Below are 22,108 nucleotides of genomic sequence, written 5' to 3'. Positions count from 1 at the left end.
AAAAAATTTTTCAATGGCTTTCATCAAAAGTAAGAGTCAAATGGAGGCTATGCAATTGGATATCTGCCAAACTCTCCTTGCCCACTCTTTTCACGCTGGCCTCATTCCATTCTTCAAATTAGTTTCTCAACCTTGGCACCATCGATACATTGGGCAAGACCAGTGGCAAACTTATTAGTCCCCAGAGCCAAATATCAGCAGTACAACGATTGAAATTTCTTTTGAGAGACAAATTTTTTAAACTTAAACTTCTTCTAATGCCACTTCTTCAACATAGGACTCGCCCAGGCTGTGGAATTTTGTGGAAGAGCCATACTCAAGGGGCCAAAGAGCCACATGTAGCTCACAAGCCGCAGTTTGTCAACCCCGGGGCAAGACAGTTGTTCATTGTTGGAACTGTCTGCATTGTGGGATGTTTAGCAGCATCCCTCGCCTCTACCCACTAGGTGCCTGTAGCACCATCACCCTCAGCTGTCACATAACAATATGTTTCCAGACATTTCTTTTAAAGAAGCCAAGCTCATTCCTGCTCCCTGGTCTTTTACCCTCTCACTCCCTCTATGTGAAATAATTACTCCCAAAACTTGAGCTCTATGACTGGTTCCTTTCATTATTATCTCAGCTTAGCTGTGTCTGTCTACTCAGAGGCCATCTCTAATCATCCTACATAAACTTGTGCCCAATTCCATCATAGCTACAGCCCAACACTTAATGTTATACAGAGTAAATGCTTAAAACATAGACACTAAAAAAAAATACATAAATGTCAGTACTTATGAGAAAATGCTTAAGTGGTAAGATGATAATAGTTATGCATAATGCCACAACAGCACCTGGATATTCTCCTATACTGTATTTGCTTCATCTTTCAAATGTATACATCCTAATGCACCATTAATTCTTTCTGGTAATATTATTGTCAGTTATAGGAAATGTATAATTTGCTCATTGTGCATTAACAAAAATAGCCCAATGCCAGAGCTTGCTTCCACAGAGTGGGAACCGAAGGCATTTGAACTGTTCAGAAGATGCTATGCGGCCGAAAGCACTGAACATCCAACCTCCGGCTAAAAACAGCCATGACAAAGGATCCCAGTTTGTTCCATCACGCACACAAATGGCTCACCATTTTTATCTAAGCAGTCACTCTTTCATTTATCTTATTTTAAGAGGGCACACAAAGGTCAATACTTTAGATTCTTTTTTTAAAGACAGAAAAACATGACTTCAGTTATTTCAAAAGCAAGCAGCTATAATGAGTAAAAAGGAAATATGAGAGTTAAATCGTAATCACTTTGTGTTTCCGTGTGAACTGGTAAAATCCAGTCAGTGAACCCTATGCCGAGTAGTTAAACCTGGCAAAATTGTAGTCTCTGGTCAGAATAGTCCAACTGGATTTCATCAATCCCATAAAGGTTGGTTCGCTCATGTCACAGGGGGCCTTTTAGTTACTTCTAGAGATGTGTTTGATATCAGTACTTTGAATACATATACATTTCTTCAGATTATGTCATTGCTCTGAATCGCTAAAATATATTTCTAGACATTTAAAATAATAAACACACAATGCAGTGGACAGATGATGTGTTGTGTAAGTGTGCATCTAACACCTATATAATATTGTTAACTAGTGTCACCCCAATACATTCAATAAAAAGGGGGAAAAAATTAAAAATTTTTAAATAAAAAATATCACTGATTTTTAAAACTATCATTCATCAGAACAATTGCATAAGAACTTCTGGACAAGTGAGACCTCGCAGACGAGTGTGTGAGGGGAGGAGAACCGGCACATACCAGTTGTGCACCATGAGTTTCTGCACAGCCAGGAGAGCGTTGTAGCGAACCTGCTGGTCTTCGTGGTGCATGTGGTTCATCACCAGCTGCTTCCCACCAAGCTGCTCGATGACCCTGCGGAACAGAAGCCACTGTGTGAAGATACTGCAATTACCTTCAAACTCCTGCTGTTAGTCGGCAGAAAGCCCAAACCCCAAGGAAAGTTACAATGCACGTAAGTAAACCAACATGTCTTTTTTTCTATCATTTTCTCCAAATCGTAGTTTTAAGGCATTCAAATATTTCATCTTTTGCATTTCTAAGATTAAATCTAATTGCTATTCTCCTTTCTCAATCCAGGCAAGTTTCACCTGCCTGAATATCTCACATAATATTCCTGGTTATAATGTTCTAGGTAGTTGAGTATCAACTTCTTTATTTCTAGTATTTCTGGCCTGCTTAAAATCAGTATATTGAATATCATCAAATATTCATAATGTCAATCAATATTAAGTTCACCAGTGGCTGTGCTGTGCGACAGAAATGGGCTCAAGTACAGATTTCAGGGAACACAGAGTTAAAAGCACCCAGTAGAAGCCATGTTAATTTCCTGAAAAAGACTACTGATTTTTAAGATGTCTGCTCTTTCTTGTAACAATAGGATATACCACATGACCTCCTGGGCAGTGAACCGGAGGAGAAAATTCCTCTTGTCAAGAGCACCGAGATGACTGACATTTGGCATTGCTTTCTTTTCTTTTTTTAAAATATGTTTTATTGAATTTTACAGAGATGAAGGGAGAGGGATAGAGAGCTAGAAACATTGATGAGAGAAAAACATTGACCAGCTGCCTCCTGGTACATGACCTTGACTGGAATGGAACCTGGGACCTTTCAGTCTTCAGGCCGACACTCTATCCACTGAGCCAAACAAGTTTCGGTAGTTTTTCACATTTTAAACCCTTGTCCCTTGTATCTGCTCATAGTAACACCAGCCAAGAAAATTTTAAAAATTGGCTTTTAATAATTTATTATATTTATTTACTACACATTCATTTTCAAACTATACATATTACTGTCCTCCACCCCAGAGATTCCAGTGGGTGTCAAAGAGGAATAAACTATTTCCACTCCACTGATACACATTGCTATAAAAACAAAGACATTCCCCCTCTTCCAAATTTAAGATGCAAATGAACCAACAATTACTTTCAGATTATACAGATGTCCAAAAGCATAAATGCTTGGGAAAAGTGGTGAAAAATAATCTTTCCAGTTAGCAGATTAAGACAAGATATCATTAAAAAGGCCGAGTATTTAGATAATTTAATTTAGAGCTACATTCTAGTACTTTAATAGCTACTGCCTAATATTATAGAAAAAACCTTGCTAAACATATTTCAAAACAAATCAAGTCAATAGCATGTTAAGCTTTAAAGACTTGCAATATTATAATACACAATTAACAAACTCAATACTGGTAATAACATTTGAAGAATGTACCAGCTGGTGAAACAGAGAAATATTATTCTAAATTTTTTAAATATCCTAAGAAGCACAGCACTATTTTTTTTTTGTTCTAAAGGTCTTTTTCCCCATTAATATGGTTCTATAATATGATATAATGTATAGTTTGATATCAGGTAGGCAGCAAAATCTCGGCCATTTCAGCAATATTTTTTCTGACACATTGCCTTGGACAAGGGAAGCAAAAGAAAAAATAAACAATTGAGACTACACCTAAAAAGTTTTGCACAACAAAGGAAATCATCAACAAAATGAAAAGAAACCCACTAAGTGGGAGAACATATTTGCCAATGATACATCAGATAAGGGGTTAATATCCAAAATGTATAAAGCACTTACTCAAGTCAACACCAAAAGAAAAAAAAAGATCCAATTAAAAAATGGGCAAAGGACCTGAATAGACACTTCTCCAAAGAGGGCATACACATGGTCAAAAGACATATGAAAAAATGCTCAATGCCACTAATCATCAATGAAATGCAAATGTTAAATACAATGAGATATCACCTCACACCTGTCAGAATGGTTATCATCAATAAATCAACAAACAGCCAAAACCAGTTTGGCTCAGTGGATAGAGTGTCGGCCTGTGAACTGAAAGGTCCCGGGTTCAATTCCAGTCAAGGGCATGTACCTTGGTTGCGGGCACATCCCCGGTAGGGGTGTGCAGGAGGCAGCTGATTGGTGATTCTCTCTCATTGATGTTTCTAACTCTCTATCCCTCTCTCTTCCTCTCTGTAAAAAAATCAATAAAACATATTTTAAAAAATAAATAGATAAATAAATAAATAAATAAACAAACAACAAGAGCTGGCCAGAATGTGCAGAAAAGGGAACCCTCTTGAACTATTGGGAATGCAGACTGTGCAGCCACTGTGGAAAACAGTATGGAGTTTCCTCAAAAAATTAAAAATGGAAGTACATTTTAACCCAGCAATCCCACTTCTGGGAATATATCCTAAGAAACCTGAAACATCAATCAGAAAAAATATATGTGCCCCTATGTTTACTGAGCGTTATTTACAACTAGAGGCCTGGTGCATGAAATTTTTGCACTTGGGGGGGGGGGTCCCTCAGCCCGGCCTGTGCCCTCTCGCAGTTCAAGAGCCCTCAGGGGATGTCTGACTGAAGGCGGGGAGTGAGTTTAAGCTGTCAGTTGTTCATTTGTAGCATGGAGGTGGGAGAGACTCCCGCCACTGCCACTGCGCTTGCCAGCCATAAGCCTGGCTCAGGGCTTCTGGCTGAGCGGCACTCTCCCTGTGGGAGTGCACTGACCACCAAGGGGCAGCTCCTGTCTGCCCCTTGATGGTCAGTGAACGTCATAGCAGCCAGTTATTCTGCCGTTTGGTCAATGTGCATATTAGCCTTTTATTATATAGGATAACCAAGATCTGGAAACAATCCAAATGTCCATTAGTAAATAAAAAAGCTGTGGTGCATTTACACAGTGGAATATTACTACTTGCCTTAACAATAGAAGAAAATCTTAGCTTTTGCGACAACATGGATAAACTTGGAAATTATTATGCTAAGTAAAATAAGCCAGTCAGAGAATGACAAATACTGTATGATTTCACTTATATGTGGAATCTAATGAACAAAATAATTTAACAAACAAAATAGAAATAAAGGCATAGACAATAGAACAAACTGACAGCAAATTCTGCTTCAGATGAACTGTCATAAATTTTTGGAATCCATCAATATAAGGCAGCCTGAGCTACAACAAATCAGGTATTTTATAAAACAAGGTGAAGATAAAAAAAATAATAAGTTGCATGGACACTTTGGGAGAAGAGGTAATTTCTCTACTTGAAGGAATAGCTCTCTATCTAGTCATTTACACGATGTTATATGATCCTATATAATAAAAACCTAATATGCAAATTGACCAAATGGCAGAACAACTGGTTGCTATGACAGGCACTGACCACCAGGGAGCAGATCGGCCCTGATGGGTGGCCAGGCCTAGGGACCTTACCTATGCATATATTTTGTGCACCAGGCTCCCAGTGTTTAAATATTTATACACAATAAGGACAAATAAGTCATGAAGTAATAATGAAATGTGAAAATCTGCAACTACAATATGGCTCTGCCAATTTTTCCTCACATTCTATGATGTTCTGGGTTTATATGATACTTTTTTATAATAAATAAGATAAACATGCCTTCCTTATATATAGCTTTAATGAATATAAAATGTTAACATTAATAATAATAAAAGTAGCTAATTCCGAGAACTTACTATGAACCAACGGCACTGTTCTAATAACTGTACTTAAATTAACTAGTTTACTCTTCATATCACCCTCACCAGAAAGGAATATGATTATCATCCCAATTTTATAAATTAGGAAACCAACTAGCAAGTGGAAAAGCAACAATTCAAACCAAGGCACTTTTCCAAACAACAAAAAACGGCCCTTTGTCCAATGTAATGCCTTATCCCTTCTATTGGCACCTTGACCTCTTATTTAAAAAATAAAAAATAAAAAAAAATCCTATCTTTTCATTGTTAATGAAGCTAAGTGATTTTAAATTATGAGGTCAGCCTCAACTCCTCTGTACAGCCTTACCTGTCTCCTCACACATGCAATTTCTTTAATACTTTTAAATATGTACATTAATTCCATTATTACACATCTCCTGTAACTTTTCTTTCAGGTATTATATTTATTATATTTCTTTTTATACTTTAAACTTGCTGAGTTCAAAGTTAGTACAAAGAGTACTTGAAAAATAACCATAGCTCATAAAATAGCTATTGAATTAACTCATATAACCAAAGAAAATCCTCAATATGAAATTTCTGTGATCTGTTGGCTACTACACTATAGTAGTATACAGGTGTACTTATATTTTTCTACTACCCATTTAATTAGGTTTATCATAATACATGTATTATGATAATCTTGATTTCACATACTCCATTAATTCCTCTGCTAAATTACCCTATTTTAAACAAGTATATTAGGATTCTATGTTGACTATTTCAGAAAACCCCAAAGATACTAATGGCTTGTCTGTTACCGTTTGCCTCGGGGATAATGCCGCACATATTCTCCAACATCATGAGCAGCAACAGCTAAGACTTGTGGATCATCTGATACTTCCAGAAGTTTTGTCAAAATTCTGAAATAAATCGAATGCAAAAAGATATCAATTTTTAATTATTCTATAGAGTACAACAGAGCACAGGTATAACAAGGATATCTTCCTGAAAATAAACATTTTGTTCAAAATATTATACGTATAAATTTATGAAGCTTGCTCTGAAGCATAACTTAAGACTGTGGCTCAAGGTTTCTCTGCCTACCTTTTTCTATCACATGTCAACCTGTCAAATAGCTAAACTTATATACAACAGGAAGTGCTGATAAAGAACCTTTTGTCAATCCAGAAATCATTTCATTATAAAGTAACTATTGTAGTAGCCATGCGCACAAATCCGTGTGCCAGTACCTCTCTGCAGGGTCTGACCTCTCTGCGCCCGCTGCCCAGAGGATCTCCTCGGCCCAGAGGCCCATCCATGGCCAGGCGCAGAATGCTTGCCTTGTTGCTGGGGCAATGACACAAGTGTTCCCTGCCCTCCCCCACCCCCGGCCATTCCATGCCCACTGCCCAGAGGTCCTCCATGGCTGAGGTGGAACGCTTGCCTCGTCGCCGCAGCAACTAAGCAAGCGTTCAGCCAGGCTGCTCACACTGCCCACTCTCAGCAGCAGCCCCCTGGGACTGGGGGACTCAAGCAGGGCTGCGAGGACTGGGCGCCTCCATCTTGTGGCTATGGGCACCGCCATCTTTGTGATGGAGTGACAGTTAATTTGCATATTACCCTTTTATTATATAGGATTCCACACTTCTTCTAAGCTAAGTGGGCAATCTGCATTTCCAAATAAGAGAGGGAAAAGGAATGAGCATTTACTATTACACATGCATGTTCCAAACTCTGTGTAAATCATATTCCTCACAATCCATAAATGAGGAAATGAGAGCCAGAGAAGTTAGGTAATCTGCTAAGGACACAGCAAATGATGAAACTGAGATGTGAACTATTACTTGCTGACGCTAGCCCACACAAAGCACAAAGCACACCCTGGTGGCAGTTCATTCAGCCCCAAGCACATGAAAACCCACTGGGGAAAAGCAAAAAGTACATTCAATGTCCCACATTTATATTTTTAAAATTTCAAACTATGTTCTTTTAAAAGGCCAACTTGCAAATTATTCTGAAATTAATTTTAATTCAACTGAAACAATTAAAATGATTTCAAAAGATTAAATTATTTCAATGGCATTTTACTGTGACATTTTATTAAGAAATTACTTTATGAAATAGTAAGAAAATATTATTAACATGGGAGTCTTTAAAAGCATAACAGAATATTTGTCCTGAATACCTTAAACCAGAGGTCAACAAATTAGAGCTGATGTCCAAACTCAGCAGCCACTGTTTTTAAAAATAAAGTTTTATAGGCATGTAGACACACTCGTTAGTTTGCTCACTGTCCATGTCTGTTTTGGCACCAGGAGGACAGAGCTGAGCTGCTGGTAACAGAGACTAATTTCCCAGTTAGTCTGGAAGGTGTGGAATTATTTCATAATGAAATGATTCCTAGACTGATAATAGGTTCTTTGTCAGTGCTTCCAATTGTTTATAGAGTTAGCTATTTGACAGACTCAGGTGATAATAGAAAAAGGTAGGCAGAGAAACCTTGAGCCAGTTATTAAAAAGCTGAATCACAGACCTAACTCTAGACCTACTTAGAATCTGCATTTTAATGAGATCACCATAAACATTTAAAAGCATACTCTTAGAATCGTCAATAAAAATGACCAGGAAAATAAGTTCAAAAAAAAAAAAAGATTCTTGTGGTAAGCAAAGAGAGAGCTTTCTCTAATTTATGCCTGCACACAGCTGTTGTATCAACAATGGATTCATCACAACCCAAATCTATATCACCACATCGACGACCTCAGGCCAAGATTCTGTCAGACACTCCAATGGGATCAACACAGCAACATATCACAGCTTTGGAATTAGATCAAATATGAATGTTGACTTTGATATTAGCTAGAAGGGTAATCATGAAAAGTGTCTATACAAATCCAAAATAGAATTTACATTATTATTCTAACTGATCACTCCCAATTTTTGCTCTTGTTCTCTTTCACAATATTTTTCCTCAATTTTACAAACTTGTTCCCTCAGCTTTTGCTTTTCTCTTACTTATAATCGACTTAAAAAAAAAAAAAAAAAAAAAAAAAAAAACATGAACATGCCTGGCTGGCATGGTTCAGTGGTTGAGCATGGACTTATGAACCAGGAAGTCATGGTTCGATTCTTGGTCAGGGCACATGCCCGGGTTGTGGTCCTGATACCCAGTGTGGGGCATACAGGAGGCAGCTGATCAATGATTCTCTCTCATCATTGCTGTTTCTATCTCTCTCTCAGTCTCTCTCCCCCTTCCTCTCTGAAATCAATAAAAATATATTTTTTTAAATATGAATAATAAAATGGTAATAAATACACATCTATCAACAAATGAATCTAAAAATCAAAATAAGCAAACAAGGAATCTAATGAACCAAATAAACTGATGGATAAAATAAAACCAGAGGCATGGAAACATGGAACAGACTGACGAATCTCAGAGGGAAGCGGGGCAGGAGGGGCAGGAAGAGATTAACCAAAGAATTTATATGCATACATGCATATAAAGTACCACCAGTGGACACATGCATATAAGTACAACCAATGGACACAAAACTCTGGGGAGGGAGGGTATGTATTGGGGGGGCGGGGGGGGCAATGTTAAAATATGTACACAAATAGTAATTTAATAAAAAAATGTAAAAAAAAATTTATGCATATGCATATTACCTATGGACACAGACAATAGGGTGGTGAAGGACTGGGCTGAGCTGGGGTGGTAACCAGGTGGAGGGGGACAATGGCGAAAAAATGGAGGGGACCTCTGAAATATTCTCAACAATAAAAAAAAAAATGTTTAAATTATAAACTGCATGGTTTCTTGTATTTCAGAATATTTCCTTATTCAAATTACATACTTATTTCAAAATTATAACATACAAGATTAGAAAGTATTTTCTAAAAATTATTATACTCAAGAGTGATAAAGGCAAAAATGAACTTATATCACATACTTACTAAGTTTGGAATTACCTGAAAAATAGGTTAGAGCCTGACATAACTGCAGTTCTCCACAGATAACAAGTACTATGTTTTTTTAATATCAGAATAAAATAAAAGATTCCATCTGTACCTAGTTTATCAGCTACTTTGAAGGGCAGCCTGAGTATCCCCTGCCTGTCAATCATCCCCTTGCAGATAATTTAAGAGAATGAAAACTAAGATAAGTAACTACTTCAAATTTCTCATCACATTAGCATAGAATAGAAGTATAGTGCCACATGTCATTGTTTCTGGTTATTCAGAAAAATCACAAAGGGTCATACAAAGGTAAAGGAAGTAATTTAAGAAGGCCATATAAATGAAAAACCTAATGTTATAAAACAAAACATGCACTTCAAAAGGCCCTTTAACTTTGTCATAACAAAAATGCATGTAGTGCTTCAATAACACTTTGTAAAAAGCTCCTTCCATTTGAGCTCATTTTGTTGTTAAAAACTCAAGGTGATGTGCTGAAAGGATAATTCACTCCTTCCCTCTACTTATGCTCCATCACTCCTCCAACATCTACCATCCACTTTGGCTTGCCACACTTTAAGTAAAAATATATTATTTGGAGTAATTCACAGAAAACAAAGTCTAAGCAACAGAAATACTCATAATATGCACATCCATAGAAACAGAAAGTAAATGAGTGGTTGCTTAGGGTTGAGTGGATGGGTTAATAGAGAGGTTATAGCTAAAGAATATGAGGTTTCTTTTGAAGTGATGAAAATGTTCTAAAATTGACTGTGTTAATGATTACATACATTGTGAATATACTAAAAACTACTGACTTTTATACTTTAAATGAGTGAATTGTGTGGTATATAACATCTATATATATAAAACCCTAACATGCAAATAGACGGAAGAGCACAACAACCGAACAACAGGTCACTATGATGGGTGCTGACCACCAGGGGGGTGCATGGAACATAGCGGGTGTCGGGAACAGCGGAATGGTGGAGCAAGTGAGTAGGGGCTCCAGACCAAGGCAGGAGCCAGTCGTTATCATTGGGGCAAGCCTCTGGTGGTTACTGAAAATTCTTTGCTTCTGCCCCCTGCAGTTGTGCTTGACACTTGCATCTACTGTCAGCGCTGGACCCAGTTGCACCCGCTGCATGAGCCACGACTCACACCTACTGCTGGTGCCCAGAGCCAGTCTTGATCGCACAGTGCCATCAGTGGGTGCGAGCAGCAGCTGCTGGCTCTGATTGTCCCTGGGGGCTTATCTCGGCCCCCAGGGACTGAGTGGGGGTGTGGAGGATGGGCCAAGACCTGCTCCGATTGTTCCTGGGGACTTCTCTACCTTCCCCTAGTCCTTAGGGGTGATTGGAGCAACAGGTGCTGCTGGCACCAGCTGATAGCACTGGCCCTGCTCACACCCTCTGCTGTTGCTGGCTCCAATTGCTCCATGCTGTCAGCGAGTGCGAACAGGGCCGGTGCCATGAGTGCGTGGGAGCGGTGGCAGCAGGAGCAGGGCTGCTGGCAGACAGGGAACCCAGGGGGCCGTGGTGGGAGGGGCCGGGTGAGCATGGAGGATGGGCCAAGACCTGCCCCTGTGCCCACCACAGCCTCACGGCCCACAGTTTCCTTCAATGTGCACAAATTCATGCACTGGCCCCCTAGTATCTCAATAAAAAAGAAAGTGGGGGGGAGGCAAACACTTGCACATCTTATTACAAGAAAGGGAACCCTCAAAGCTGTGGGGAAAATGTTACTTTCAATAAAAAGTGCTGGATCAATCAGATATCCCTATAATGAAAAAAATTAATCTTGACCCCTACTTTATACTTTACTCAGAAAGCAATTCCATATGAAATGGAGATCTAAATATGAGAGGTTAAACAACAAAGCTTCTATCAGATAACACAGAAATATATCTTCATGACCTTGGGTATGCAAAAGCATCTTAAACAGGACACAAAAAATCACTAGCCATTAAGAAAAATGTTAATAAATTGAGCTACAGTAAAACTAAAGAGTGAAATAGTATGTGACAAAGTAGGAAAAAATAGTTGTGATGAATATATTATATATATATACACATATATATAAAACACATATTCATAATATATGTAGAATTCCTATAAAATGAAGAAAAAAATACGTAAGGTACTTCTCCTAGAAAAAAAATAAATATGAACTCCTAATAAGTATATGAAAAGGTATTCAACCACATTAATAAGCAAGAAAATCTAAATTAAAACCACAGAATAACTAAATCTAGACTAACAGAAACATGTCTGTGAAGATATAGAACAACAGATATTAGAGTTTAAACTGGAATTTAAAACTTACTTCAAAAGTTCATAATTCTTTTCATTTAACCTTACAGCATTTTCTCTCCAAAATTTCTCAGATTTGTGCACAGGACTCCATTCCAATCTTCCAGATTTAAGTTCTGAGCTGTATTCATCAAAGGAGCTATAAATTTTTTTTAAAGAATTCAGAGTTTATAGAAATCTCAATGATCCTCCAAATTAAGCACAATAACATTTTCATTAATGATTTAACTACAAAGACTAACCATCCTTTGTAAATTAACAAAATTCCACTAAACAAAGTTTAAAGAGCTTAAATAAACTTTGTAAATCATGTGAAATTTATTCAGAATACTCAGGTCCAGTACTGTAAATTTGAATGCTCATCATGAGATATTAAAAGGAGTACTAGCTTTCAAAATCCCTACCCTAATATATCTTCTATATATAAAAGCCTAAGTGACCAAATGACCAGTAGACCGGTCACTATGATGTACACTGACCACCAGGGGGCAGATGCTCAATGCAGGAGCTGCCCCATGGTGGTCAGTGCACTCCCACAGCACCATATATGTAGGAACTTGAGAAAAGCAGGAAAAATATACTTTCCATATGTGGACAAAAATATTCCAAAAATTAACAAGCATCACTGCTTTAAAAAATTTAAACCAGGGAGATATTTTTCAAGGTTTCCATGATAGTGCTAACTACCTGAGGTAGTACAGTCAGTCCAACTTTAAAAAGAAAATGATGGAACTCTCCCCAAAGATAAGAAATAACACACAGCTCTGATCAACTGTCACCATGGTGATGAGCCAGTTTTTCCATATTCTCCAAATATTTAATAGAAGACATAATATCTTAGTGAAATCTTTTGCGTTTATATTTAGCAACAAATTTAAATTTCCTTAAAATACTAACCAAGTAAAACAAAACCCAATATACCCAATCTGTGAGAATTAAAAATAACGTACCTAAGATCCTGAACACTCTCCCCAAGTTTTTCCAAAAGAAATTTTATATCTTCGCTGATGTCTTCGTCATCGTACTTTTGCTGTTCCAAGTTCTCTAACTGTTTGAGAACTTTGCACTGGATCATAGCCAAAGCATATTCTTGGCGAGTTTCTCTTTCAGTTGATTTTTCTAAAAAGTTCTGGATTAGACAAAGATATAATAAGAAGCTATGTAATTTGTTACGTGATATTCTCAGACCTCTGTACTACCTTTTACACCCTTTCTCCTCCTCCTCCTACTGACAGGTTAACTATCACCTTTAAGTGGATAACTGTATCGCAGACCCTTACTTCTTTCCTAAGCATCTGTCCATATCAGAAATGTATTTCTGACTCCTTGCTTACTTATTTGGCTTACTAAACATTTTAAACAATTGACACATATAAGTCTCAAACAATGAACACATCTATAATTAAATCCATCACAATCCTTTCTCACAGCCTGCTCCATTCACTGGCCACCAAGATCACTTACGATACTAAGAAAGACTGTTTCTTAAGTATTTCTCTAGTTTCCAATCAGTCACCTTCCCCGCTCTCCCCCTCCTATCAACCAATAGGTGCAGAAAGGTCAGCAATAAGGAACTCTCTTGCTTGAACAATTGTCAGAAAAGTTTTGACATTCAGGCAAAGTCCCTAGTTTTTCTCCTATGATTTTTTTGTTTTTAAATGTAAATTTGCACATTTTTGAAATGTGATTTAATATTAGAAAAGTATACTCTTTGGCTCAGCAACTCTAACTCTAGAACTGTATCAACAGAAATCCTCATCAAAGCGGGCAAAAATTCATAGAAAAACCCTACATGCCCATCAACAGAACACTGATTAAATAAACTGCTTTATATCAACACAGCAGAATATAGCCATAAAAAGAAGACTGAAGATCTACACATATAAAACTGAAAACCTATTCATTAGATATTGTTAAGAGTAAAGCTATAGAATAGTATTTATCATGACATTTTTATTTTTAAATATAAAACAAAATTACACACCTATTTATGTATTTATTTCTACATGCTTAGAAAAATGAGGAAGATGTTAGTGATATTAGTTAAAAGCAGATTCTGAAGCAATAACTTGGATTTGCATGTCTACCACATATTTTATAGTTGCTTCACAAATACTGCTAGTCGGTAGATCCAAAACCTGAAATGCAATTCCATACCACAATAAGGGTCCCATAAGAGAAAAACCTCAATCATAGTCTCTTGGAAAACACTGTAACAACAACCAAAAAAGACTTCCTTTTTTTTTATTGAGTTTATTAGGGTGATACTGAGTGTACAACTCAACAAAACATCTGCATGCTGCACCAGGCACCCATTGCCCAAAGTAAAGTTTCTTTCTGTTCCCCTTTATTCACCTTTTTCCACGTCCAACACCCCTTTCTCTCTGGCTAGGCAATCACTATACTGTTGTCTATATCTATGTGTTATGTATTTTCAAAAAGGGATTTCCCCTATCTAAATTCAATGCAATTACATTTTCTTACAAGCATTATATAACTCATACATTCCCACCTGTCCCATTCCCCCATGGCATAAATACAAATCAGTGGAGGGTTTTTAATTCTATGTCCACCAAGATACCATAGTTTCATAACTATTGTACATGAAGAACAAGTAAGTTTTTCCAACCTGCTAAAACCCTGGAACATACTCCTCAGTGAAAATGCCACACACACACACACACACACACACACACACACACACACATATACACACACCATTAAAAAATGCCACAAACCACTTACACGGAATGCTGCAAGGATGATTCTTGTCACTTTCTCTTTGACAGACTCTTGCAGGATGTCGGACAGGACAGGAATGATATTATAGCGCCGCAGGTGCTCACACATTTGAGGACTGAACGCCAGGAGCCATATTGAAAAAATCATTTGATACTGAAGCTGAAAGCCACATTTGTTGCTCAAAACTCCCATTATGCTGAAAAGGAACACACATTAAGACATTTACTATGACAGTGTAACAAGAAAGAAGAAATAATTGACTATTCTTTTTGTACAAATGGAACAAAATTAGGTCCTCAGTATCTTTTCTGCCAGCAATAACAAGCAAGCTTGATTCCTTCTCAGGATCATTTGCAGCACAGCTTCACTTAAGTCTCTCCAAAAGTTACAGGACTGCAGGGAAGCAATGAGAAAGTTGCTTGTATTACAAGCAACTTGTAATACAACAGAAGGAAGGGTAAAAAGGATCTGACAGACATCAAAGAAGCTAAAATCAACAGGATTGGTGACACAATGGATGTATATCTTGGTGAAGTCAGATGTTATATCAAGATTTTGAGTCTGGATGACCAAGAGGATCATGTATAGCTTTAAAAATATTTAGGAAGCTCAGAAAGAAAAGAAGGAATTGGCTTGGCAAAAAACCCACTATGAGTCTAAATTTGACATAGCCAGTCACTGAATTGGGGGGGTTAGAACTTCAGAAGCTTCTAGTTCAACCTCCCATTTAACTGACATGAAAACTTGGAAAGCTAAGTGGAAATGAAAGAGGTTACACCAAGAAAGACCACTAAGGTAATTTCTCTGGGGAATGTCTCATTCTCACAAGAAGGAACAGAAACCATCAAATTAGGCCACTGAAGAAGGACCAGAATATACAACACAAAGAATGAACTCTAATGTAAACTATGGACCCTGGTTAATAAGAATAGGTCATTATTGATTCACCAATTAAAACAAATGTAGAAAACTAACACAAGATGTTAATAACAGGGAAAACTATGGAAAGACAGGTATATATGGGAACTCTCTGCACTTTCAATTTTTCTGTCAACCTAAAACTGCTCTACAAAATAAAAGTCTATTAATATAAATAAATTGCAAATCTAATTTTACAATCTATTACTACTAACTTACTGGAAGGTTTATATTTGCACCATTTCTCCATTTCTGTGATTTGTATGCAGTTATAAATTGCTGAATTGCCTTTCATTTTCTCATGCATGATTTCTCCCTTGAACCTTTTCTATTTTAGTTATTTAAGCCTTGCATTTATCTAATATTAATATCAGTATTTCAACAACTGTAAAATCATGCAATTTTATTTTATTAAGGCTCTAACATCTGGTTTCCTTTTCTCTCTGATTCTTCCAGTTACTGAGGTAAGCCTTCTACACATTGTGATACTGTGGCTGAGACTTTACCAGCTGGTTCTGCCAGTAGGAGGTGCTAGAGGCTGACTGCAGGATGGAGGAAGAAGGGAGTGTCTCCTATTGGCTTCCTATTCTTGTGATATTACTCAGCAGCATTTCTTCACCCTGCAGCTGAATTCATTTAGCAACAGCTCTGGCAGAACAAGCCTCACCGCTCACCCTCAGAGACACCAGCACCAGCTGTCTGGGTCCCTGACCTATGAGTCCTCTGCTTTGAGCTCAGGGGAACAAGCCCCGGATGAGTAGTACACACACACACCCTCCCCCCATAGTCAAATGGGTGCTTCATTTGTAAATTTAGTTACTGCGACCTCTTACCTCTGTTCCCCAGCTTTAGGTGTATCTGCATTTGCTACCTTTCTGACTCTTGAGAGTCCTTTTATATGCTTGTTTTCAGAAACCTATTTAACAAATGTATACCTAGTTAACACTTCTTCATACTGAATTACCTCTATTAAAATGAAAAATTTTAAATGAACAGAGGGTTTAAGGAGTGCTCAGGGCTGATAATACACTGTTGCTGAAACCAAGCCAGACAGGTTTTAAAGGAGGCATGCTCAACAAAGATGAGCACCGCAAAGAAGTTGAAAAGAGTTTAAAATTGTCCATAACATATATAATTCTGTTGAAAAGAGAAGTCTTCTATATCCAAATATTAACCACAAGAAATACCCTAATGAAGCAAAATAAAGCTCTTGTTCACCAAAATAAGGAAAGGATTCCTTCAAGGCAAAGAGCCCTGACTCAATATAGTGGAGCATGAAGGGCATACTAAGGAAATGCAAAGGACACAACGGCCCAAGAGAAACATAAACATAGTAATTTAACAAATACTTAGCACTGGACAGAGGGAACCAGGGCAACTCTGTCTTCCTGGGAGAGTGGGTACCGTACCTTCCCAGTGGATGAGCACTCCCATTGTTAGCAGCCCAGCCTGAGCGGTTCGCTCAGGACTCTGACTGCTGTGTTAGCAGCAAGGGGGAGTGGTGCAGGTCTGGGATTTGGGCCCACACTGTGAAGTGTGGAACCCAAGCAAAGGGGGCTGAACCTGCTAGTGCAGAGGACACTGCAGGATGTACTCAACCCAAACCTGCAGCCAGCCTCCTTAGGGGGGATTAGGGTTGGAGCCTTTGGAAGAAAATGAGGAGTTTGGCTTTGAAGCACAGAGTAATTTACCCTCTTTGAGTGCCTGGCTGTGTGATCTTTAAGCAGGGCGTAGACTATCCTGAGCTAGACTAGCCTATGAGATATTAATATTAAATAGTCTCTCTTCGGAAGGCTCTGGAGGAAGACCAGCAACCTTAAGGGGGACTCAGAGGAGCTGACAGGTGGATATTGACCTCAGGGAGCCACGGCCCAACCACAAATCTACCCCTAGCTCTAAGCTAAAAGAAGGTGGCCCAAATTGGAAAGGAGGAAGTAAAACTGTCATTATCTGCAGATGACATAATACTGTACATAGAAAACCCTAAAGACTCTACCAAAAAAACTACTGGATATAATAAATGAGTTCAGCAAAGTTGCAGGATACAAAATCAATATCCCGAAATCAATGGCATTTTTATACATCAATAATGAACTCTCAGAAAGAGAAATTTAAAAAACAACCTCATTTACCAATACAACAGAAAGATATCTTGGAGTGGGAAGAGGTGGGCAAAAGGGGGCAAAAGGCAAGACACCTGCAATAATGTCAACATTTAAAAATTTAATATAAATAAATAATATAAATATAAATAAACAAATTTAATTATATAAAAAATGCTTATAGGGGTGGGATGGGGGGACTGCCATTTTGTGACTTTTATTTTCTCTTGCCAGGGTAAAAAAATAATACCTACTTTTTGTTTAATAGAATAAAGTTCAATTTATTTTGCTATTACCACACAGGTTTTTGAAATCTAAGACACAGTGTGGGAGATTAGTGCTTTTATGTTGTCTATAATTTGAAGATTTACTTTATTTCGTCATCCTAGACAATATTTGATACATATCCATTTTTTATTCCCAATTAAGGCTAAAAACAATTAACAGCTAAAATTATAAGAAAATTGAAGAATGAAATTGCCTCAGAAAATAATATCAATAGTGACATAAATAATTATCCTTTCTAATGTATTGGCAAAATATTGCATCATTTTTTTTTAAAAATAGACTGAGGCCGAAACCGGTTTGGCTCAGTGGATAGAGTGTCGGCCTGTGGACTAGAAGGTCCCAGGTTCGATTCCGGTCAAGGGCATGTACCTTGGTTGCGGGCACATCCCCCGTATGGGGGAGTGTACAGGAGGCAGCTGGTCGATGATTCTCTCTCATCGATGTTTCTAACTCTCTATCCCTCTCTCTTCCTCTCTGTGAAAAATCAATAAAATATATTTTTTTTTAAATAGACTGAAAACATCATCGTTTTTGTCTACCTTTATTAACATCATCATCCTGTGACTGCTATCCTTAAAAAGGTCTGCCTAGAAACTGGCTGGCCCTTGGCTGGCTTCTGGGAACTTGATGGTAGACAGTTCCCTGCACTGACACAAAACTTCTCCTAAGTGATAAGGGTGGCTCACTGTAACTAAAATGTTCTCACTAACAATCTGTTTAGGCTGACCCAGCACCAGAATTGTTCAGTCAACTTTTCGTACTCTGAAGCCTTGTTCACTAAGCAACCTTCTGTTGATAAACTAGCTTCCTCTATAGACTTTTCCAACATGTGAGAGAAACAATGTCTTCACTAACTTAAAAGAGTATTTGGTTTAAGTGAGCTATCTCACTATGAATAAATAGATTGGCCTTCTGGTAGTAAAAGAGGATTTCTTTGTTTTGGGGGATTGAGGTATTCTTTGTACAAATACATTTATTAAACCCGAGAAAGTTCCTCAAAGTTTCTGGACCTGCAAATGAGGACCCCACAAAAAATGGACTAATTATATAGCATTACAAAGAATGGCTTATATTCGCTCTTTTCTGCATAAGACCTTTTCTTATTGATTTTTGCCTGCATTTACCACAAGATACCTTTATGAATGCTTTTCTATTCTGAGTAGCTGGAATTCGTTCTATCAAGGTAAGGTTTTTAGGAGTCCTTAACCTCTTATAATAGCACAGACCAAGCAAGGGAAAGGACAGACATTCCATCTGGTAGTAATTAGTTATTGATTTCTCTGAAGGTTAGCATAGTTCACTGTTAAAGAGACATTTAAAAAAAAGTTAAATACTTCTTTTGGATGATTTATAATATTAATTTCTTTGCAAATGTCAAGGATGCTTTTAAACGTTATTCTACATTAAAATTAAAAGAGCACTCACCAGTTTACCCCATCTGCTTCTACCCAGGCAAAACGGTACTCATTGACCCGAAGCATCAGCTGCAGACACCCAGCAACACACTGCACATACTGAGAGCTCTACGCAGGGAGAAGTACAAGGTTTTAAGATTGGAAAGCATTGAAAGTCATGAGACCATGCATATACAAAAAGTCTGGATTTTTTCTTTTTTTAACCAGTTTCTTACCATTAGAACATTCAAAAACCCCTAATATTTTTTCAAAAGTCAATCCACATTTTTGTGTTTCTCTCTGCCTTTTAGAAATAAAGCAGATCTTCTCTGCCAAATTAAATCTACAGAGGTCAAGACTACTTAACATAGTTAGAGAAGTTAAGGAATATAGTAATTATATATTTGATATGGTTTGATAATTATTTTGCAATATTTCATTTCCCATGAATAGAGGCACTATATGGAGAATATTATTATTTATAATTAGAGAAAGAACAAAAAACAATAAAATTTAAAAGCTATAAGTATATACTTTGAGACAGGCCTATATTTGAATGATCTTGGTCAAGTAACTGAACTTTTTTTTTTTAATTCTCATCCGAGGATATTTTTCCATTGATTTTGAGAGAGTGGAAGAGAGAGGAGAAAAGACAGAGAGAAACATATCAATAGGTTGCCTCCTGAGGAGGAGTCTGCAACCGAGGTACGTGCCCTTGACTGGAATCGAACCTGGGACCCTTTGGTCCATAGGCCGACAGTCTAGCCACTAAGCCGAGCCAGCTAGGGCTACTGGACCTTTTAAATACTCAGTTTCTTCATCCTTAAAGAGGATGCCTTCTCCAAGCACCTGAAAAAATATTGTTAGAACTAATAAAGTAATTCATTTAGCATACAGCTAGATATTTCATAGAAACTCAATAAATAAGAACCTTAAAAAAACTAGACAGCATATAAAAAGTCTAATTAAACACTTGAAAAAGACTCTGTAATTTTTAAAAGCTATTAGTTTAAAGCACTGTCTTAGAGAAATTGTGGTTAAAGCTGAAACTACAAATGAACAGAGATAATATCCCCAGGAATATGTAGGGTCCTTCATTTTAGCAAAGCTAGTAGGGCTCTACTCTACATATTTACCATGAGCCTTACATCTACGTATAAGAAATGAAGAGACAAGAGATAATTTCAGACTCTAGCTTTAAAGAGCATGCTAATAAATAATTTTTTAAAAGAGGAAAAAAAGAAAGGAGAGACTCATGGATGTTCTATAAATTCACTAATATACTAATACTCGTTGTTTTAACTTAAATGTTAAAACCTAACACTTCAAAGAAATTCCAGGCACTCAAATACAAAACCACAATGATAAAAGTATATTTGGCAGATTAATCAAAAGTTATCAGAAAAAATTTTTACCTAGAACATAGTGAACATAGTTGTCCAAAAGCACAATATACCCGGTAATACAATTTGCTTGAAAACTCAAGACATTAGCAGAAATTAATGACCAAAATAAAAGTGAATCTTCAGTTCTAAAGCAATATTCCCTAATGGAAAAAAAAATGTTTACCTTCCAATTAAGAAGGCAGGTAGTAATCCTCTGTGAAAGAGGAAGTCCACCTTTCTTATTTAGAGAGACAGACTTAGCAAGGTTCCTACAGATCATCAATTAAAAGGCAGCTTAAGGTATTCTCTCCTCTTTCATTTAGCAACAATTCCTTTCAACACAAAAACTTCTTGGTTCATTGTATGTCTTTCTTTTCTGTGTTCATTTACCATACTTTTTGAAATACATGACACATTTCAAATATAGACTCTTCATTATTATGTATAGCTTCAGGATTCATGTTATAAATGAATATATAAAAGATGCTGGTTCTAAAACTATGCCCTCTCATATTATACATTACTAGAGGCACGGTACACGAAATTCGTGCACAGGGTAGTGGGGTATCCTTAGCCCAGCCTGCACCTTCTCCAATCGGGGACCCCTAGAGGGATGTTCAACTGCCCATTTAGACCCGATCCCACTTTGTATCCTTGAGTGGAGGCCTAGGCAGGCCAGGGTGTGTGGAAAGCTTGGCTAACTTTATTGCCGGGGAAACCCAAGCCTCTCTCCTGCTCTCTGTGGCAGCAGCCATCTTGCTTGGGGTTGATTTGCATACTCGCTCTGATGGGCTGATGAGCTTGGCAGAGAGGTGGTTAATTTGCATGTCACTCTTTTATTAAATAGGATACTAGAGGCCCAGTGCACGAATTCGTGTACCCATTGGGTCCATTGGCCTGGTCTGTGCCCTCTCACAATCTGGGAGCCCTAGAGAGATGTTGGAGAGCCAGTTTCAGCCCAATCCTCGCAGGCCAGGGGACCCCAACTGTGCACAGACCTGTGCACCCGGCCTCTAGTATGCATATAGATCTTTAGTTAATCTCTTCCCACCCTTCCTCATTCCCCCTTCCCTTTCAGATTTATCAGTCTGTCCCATGTTTCCATGCCTGTGCATTGAGCATCTGCCCCCTGGTTGTAATTGTGTGTCACAGCTACCAGTCGAACTGTTGCTTAGGCTTTTATATAGAGAGAGATTGTATTATTTTCCATATGAACAACTGTAAACCTACTTTTCCTGTATATGTTCTCCAAGTGAAGTCATTTTTATTTTCTGCCTAGCAAAATACTTTTTTTTAAAAAAAAGGACAACACATAGAAACCCCCAAATTCCATATTATCATTTCCCTTAATCTGACTTCTATGATAATTACATATAAATGTACTACTGTCCACCATATTGTTCAATATAGACACTAACTTAATCTTTTCTTGGTGTATTAATTTTCTTTTTGCTAGAATTTCCTATTCTATTCATAGACTTTAATTTGAAAA

General features: G+C 37.5%; 1 protein-coding gene across 4 annotated transcripts in view; it reads right to left on the bottom strand.

Moving 5' to 3' along the window:
• Window positions 1-22,108, bottom strand: part of ATP6V1H (ATPase H+ transporting V1 subunit H) — a 60,221-nt gene that overhangs the window by 13,022 nt on the left and 25,091 nt on the right. For all 4 annotated transcript variants that reach the window (XM_084864911.1, XM_084864914.1, XM_084864913.1 and 1 more), the window contains 6 exons: window positions 19,263-19,360; window positions 14,533-14,725; window positions 12,738-12,916; window positions 11,801-11,926; window positions 6,337-6,438; window positions 1,798-1,911 (listed from right to left, as the gene is read on the bottom strand). In XM_084864911.1, the coding sequence (XP_084721037.1) occupies window positions 1,798-1,911; window positions 6,337-6,438; window positions 11,801-11,926; window positions 12,738-12,916; window positions 14,533-14,725; window positions 19,263-19,360 (812 nt within the window). The remainder of the gene's footprint in view (window positions 1-1,797; window positions 1,912-6,336; window positions 6,439-11,800; window positions 11,927-12,737; window positions 12,917-14,532; window positions 14,726-19,262; window positions 19,361-22,108) is intronic.

The sequence above is a fragment of the Pipistrellus hanaki genome, assembly GCF_964339955.1.
Source record: "Pipistrellus hanaki genome assembly, chromosome: 17".
Classification (NCBI taxonomy): domain Eukaryota; kingdom Metazoa; phylum Chordata; class Mammalia; order Chiroptera; family Vespertilionidae; genus Pipistrellus; species Pipistrellus hanaki.
Note: the sequence above shows the minus strand (reverse complement) of the source record. Positions and strands in the feature narration are given on the sequence as shown.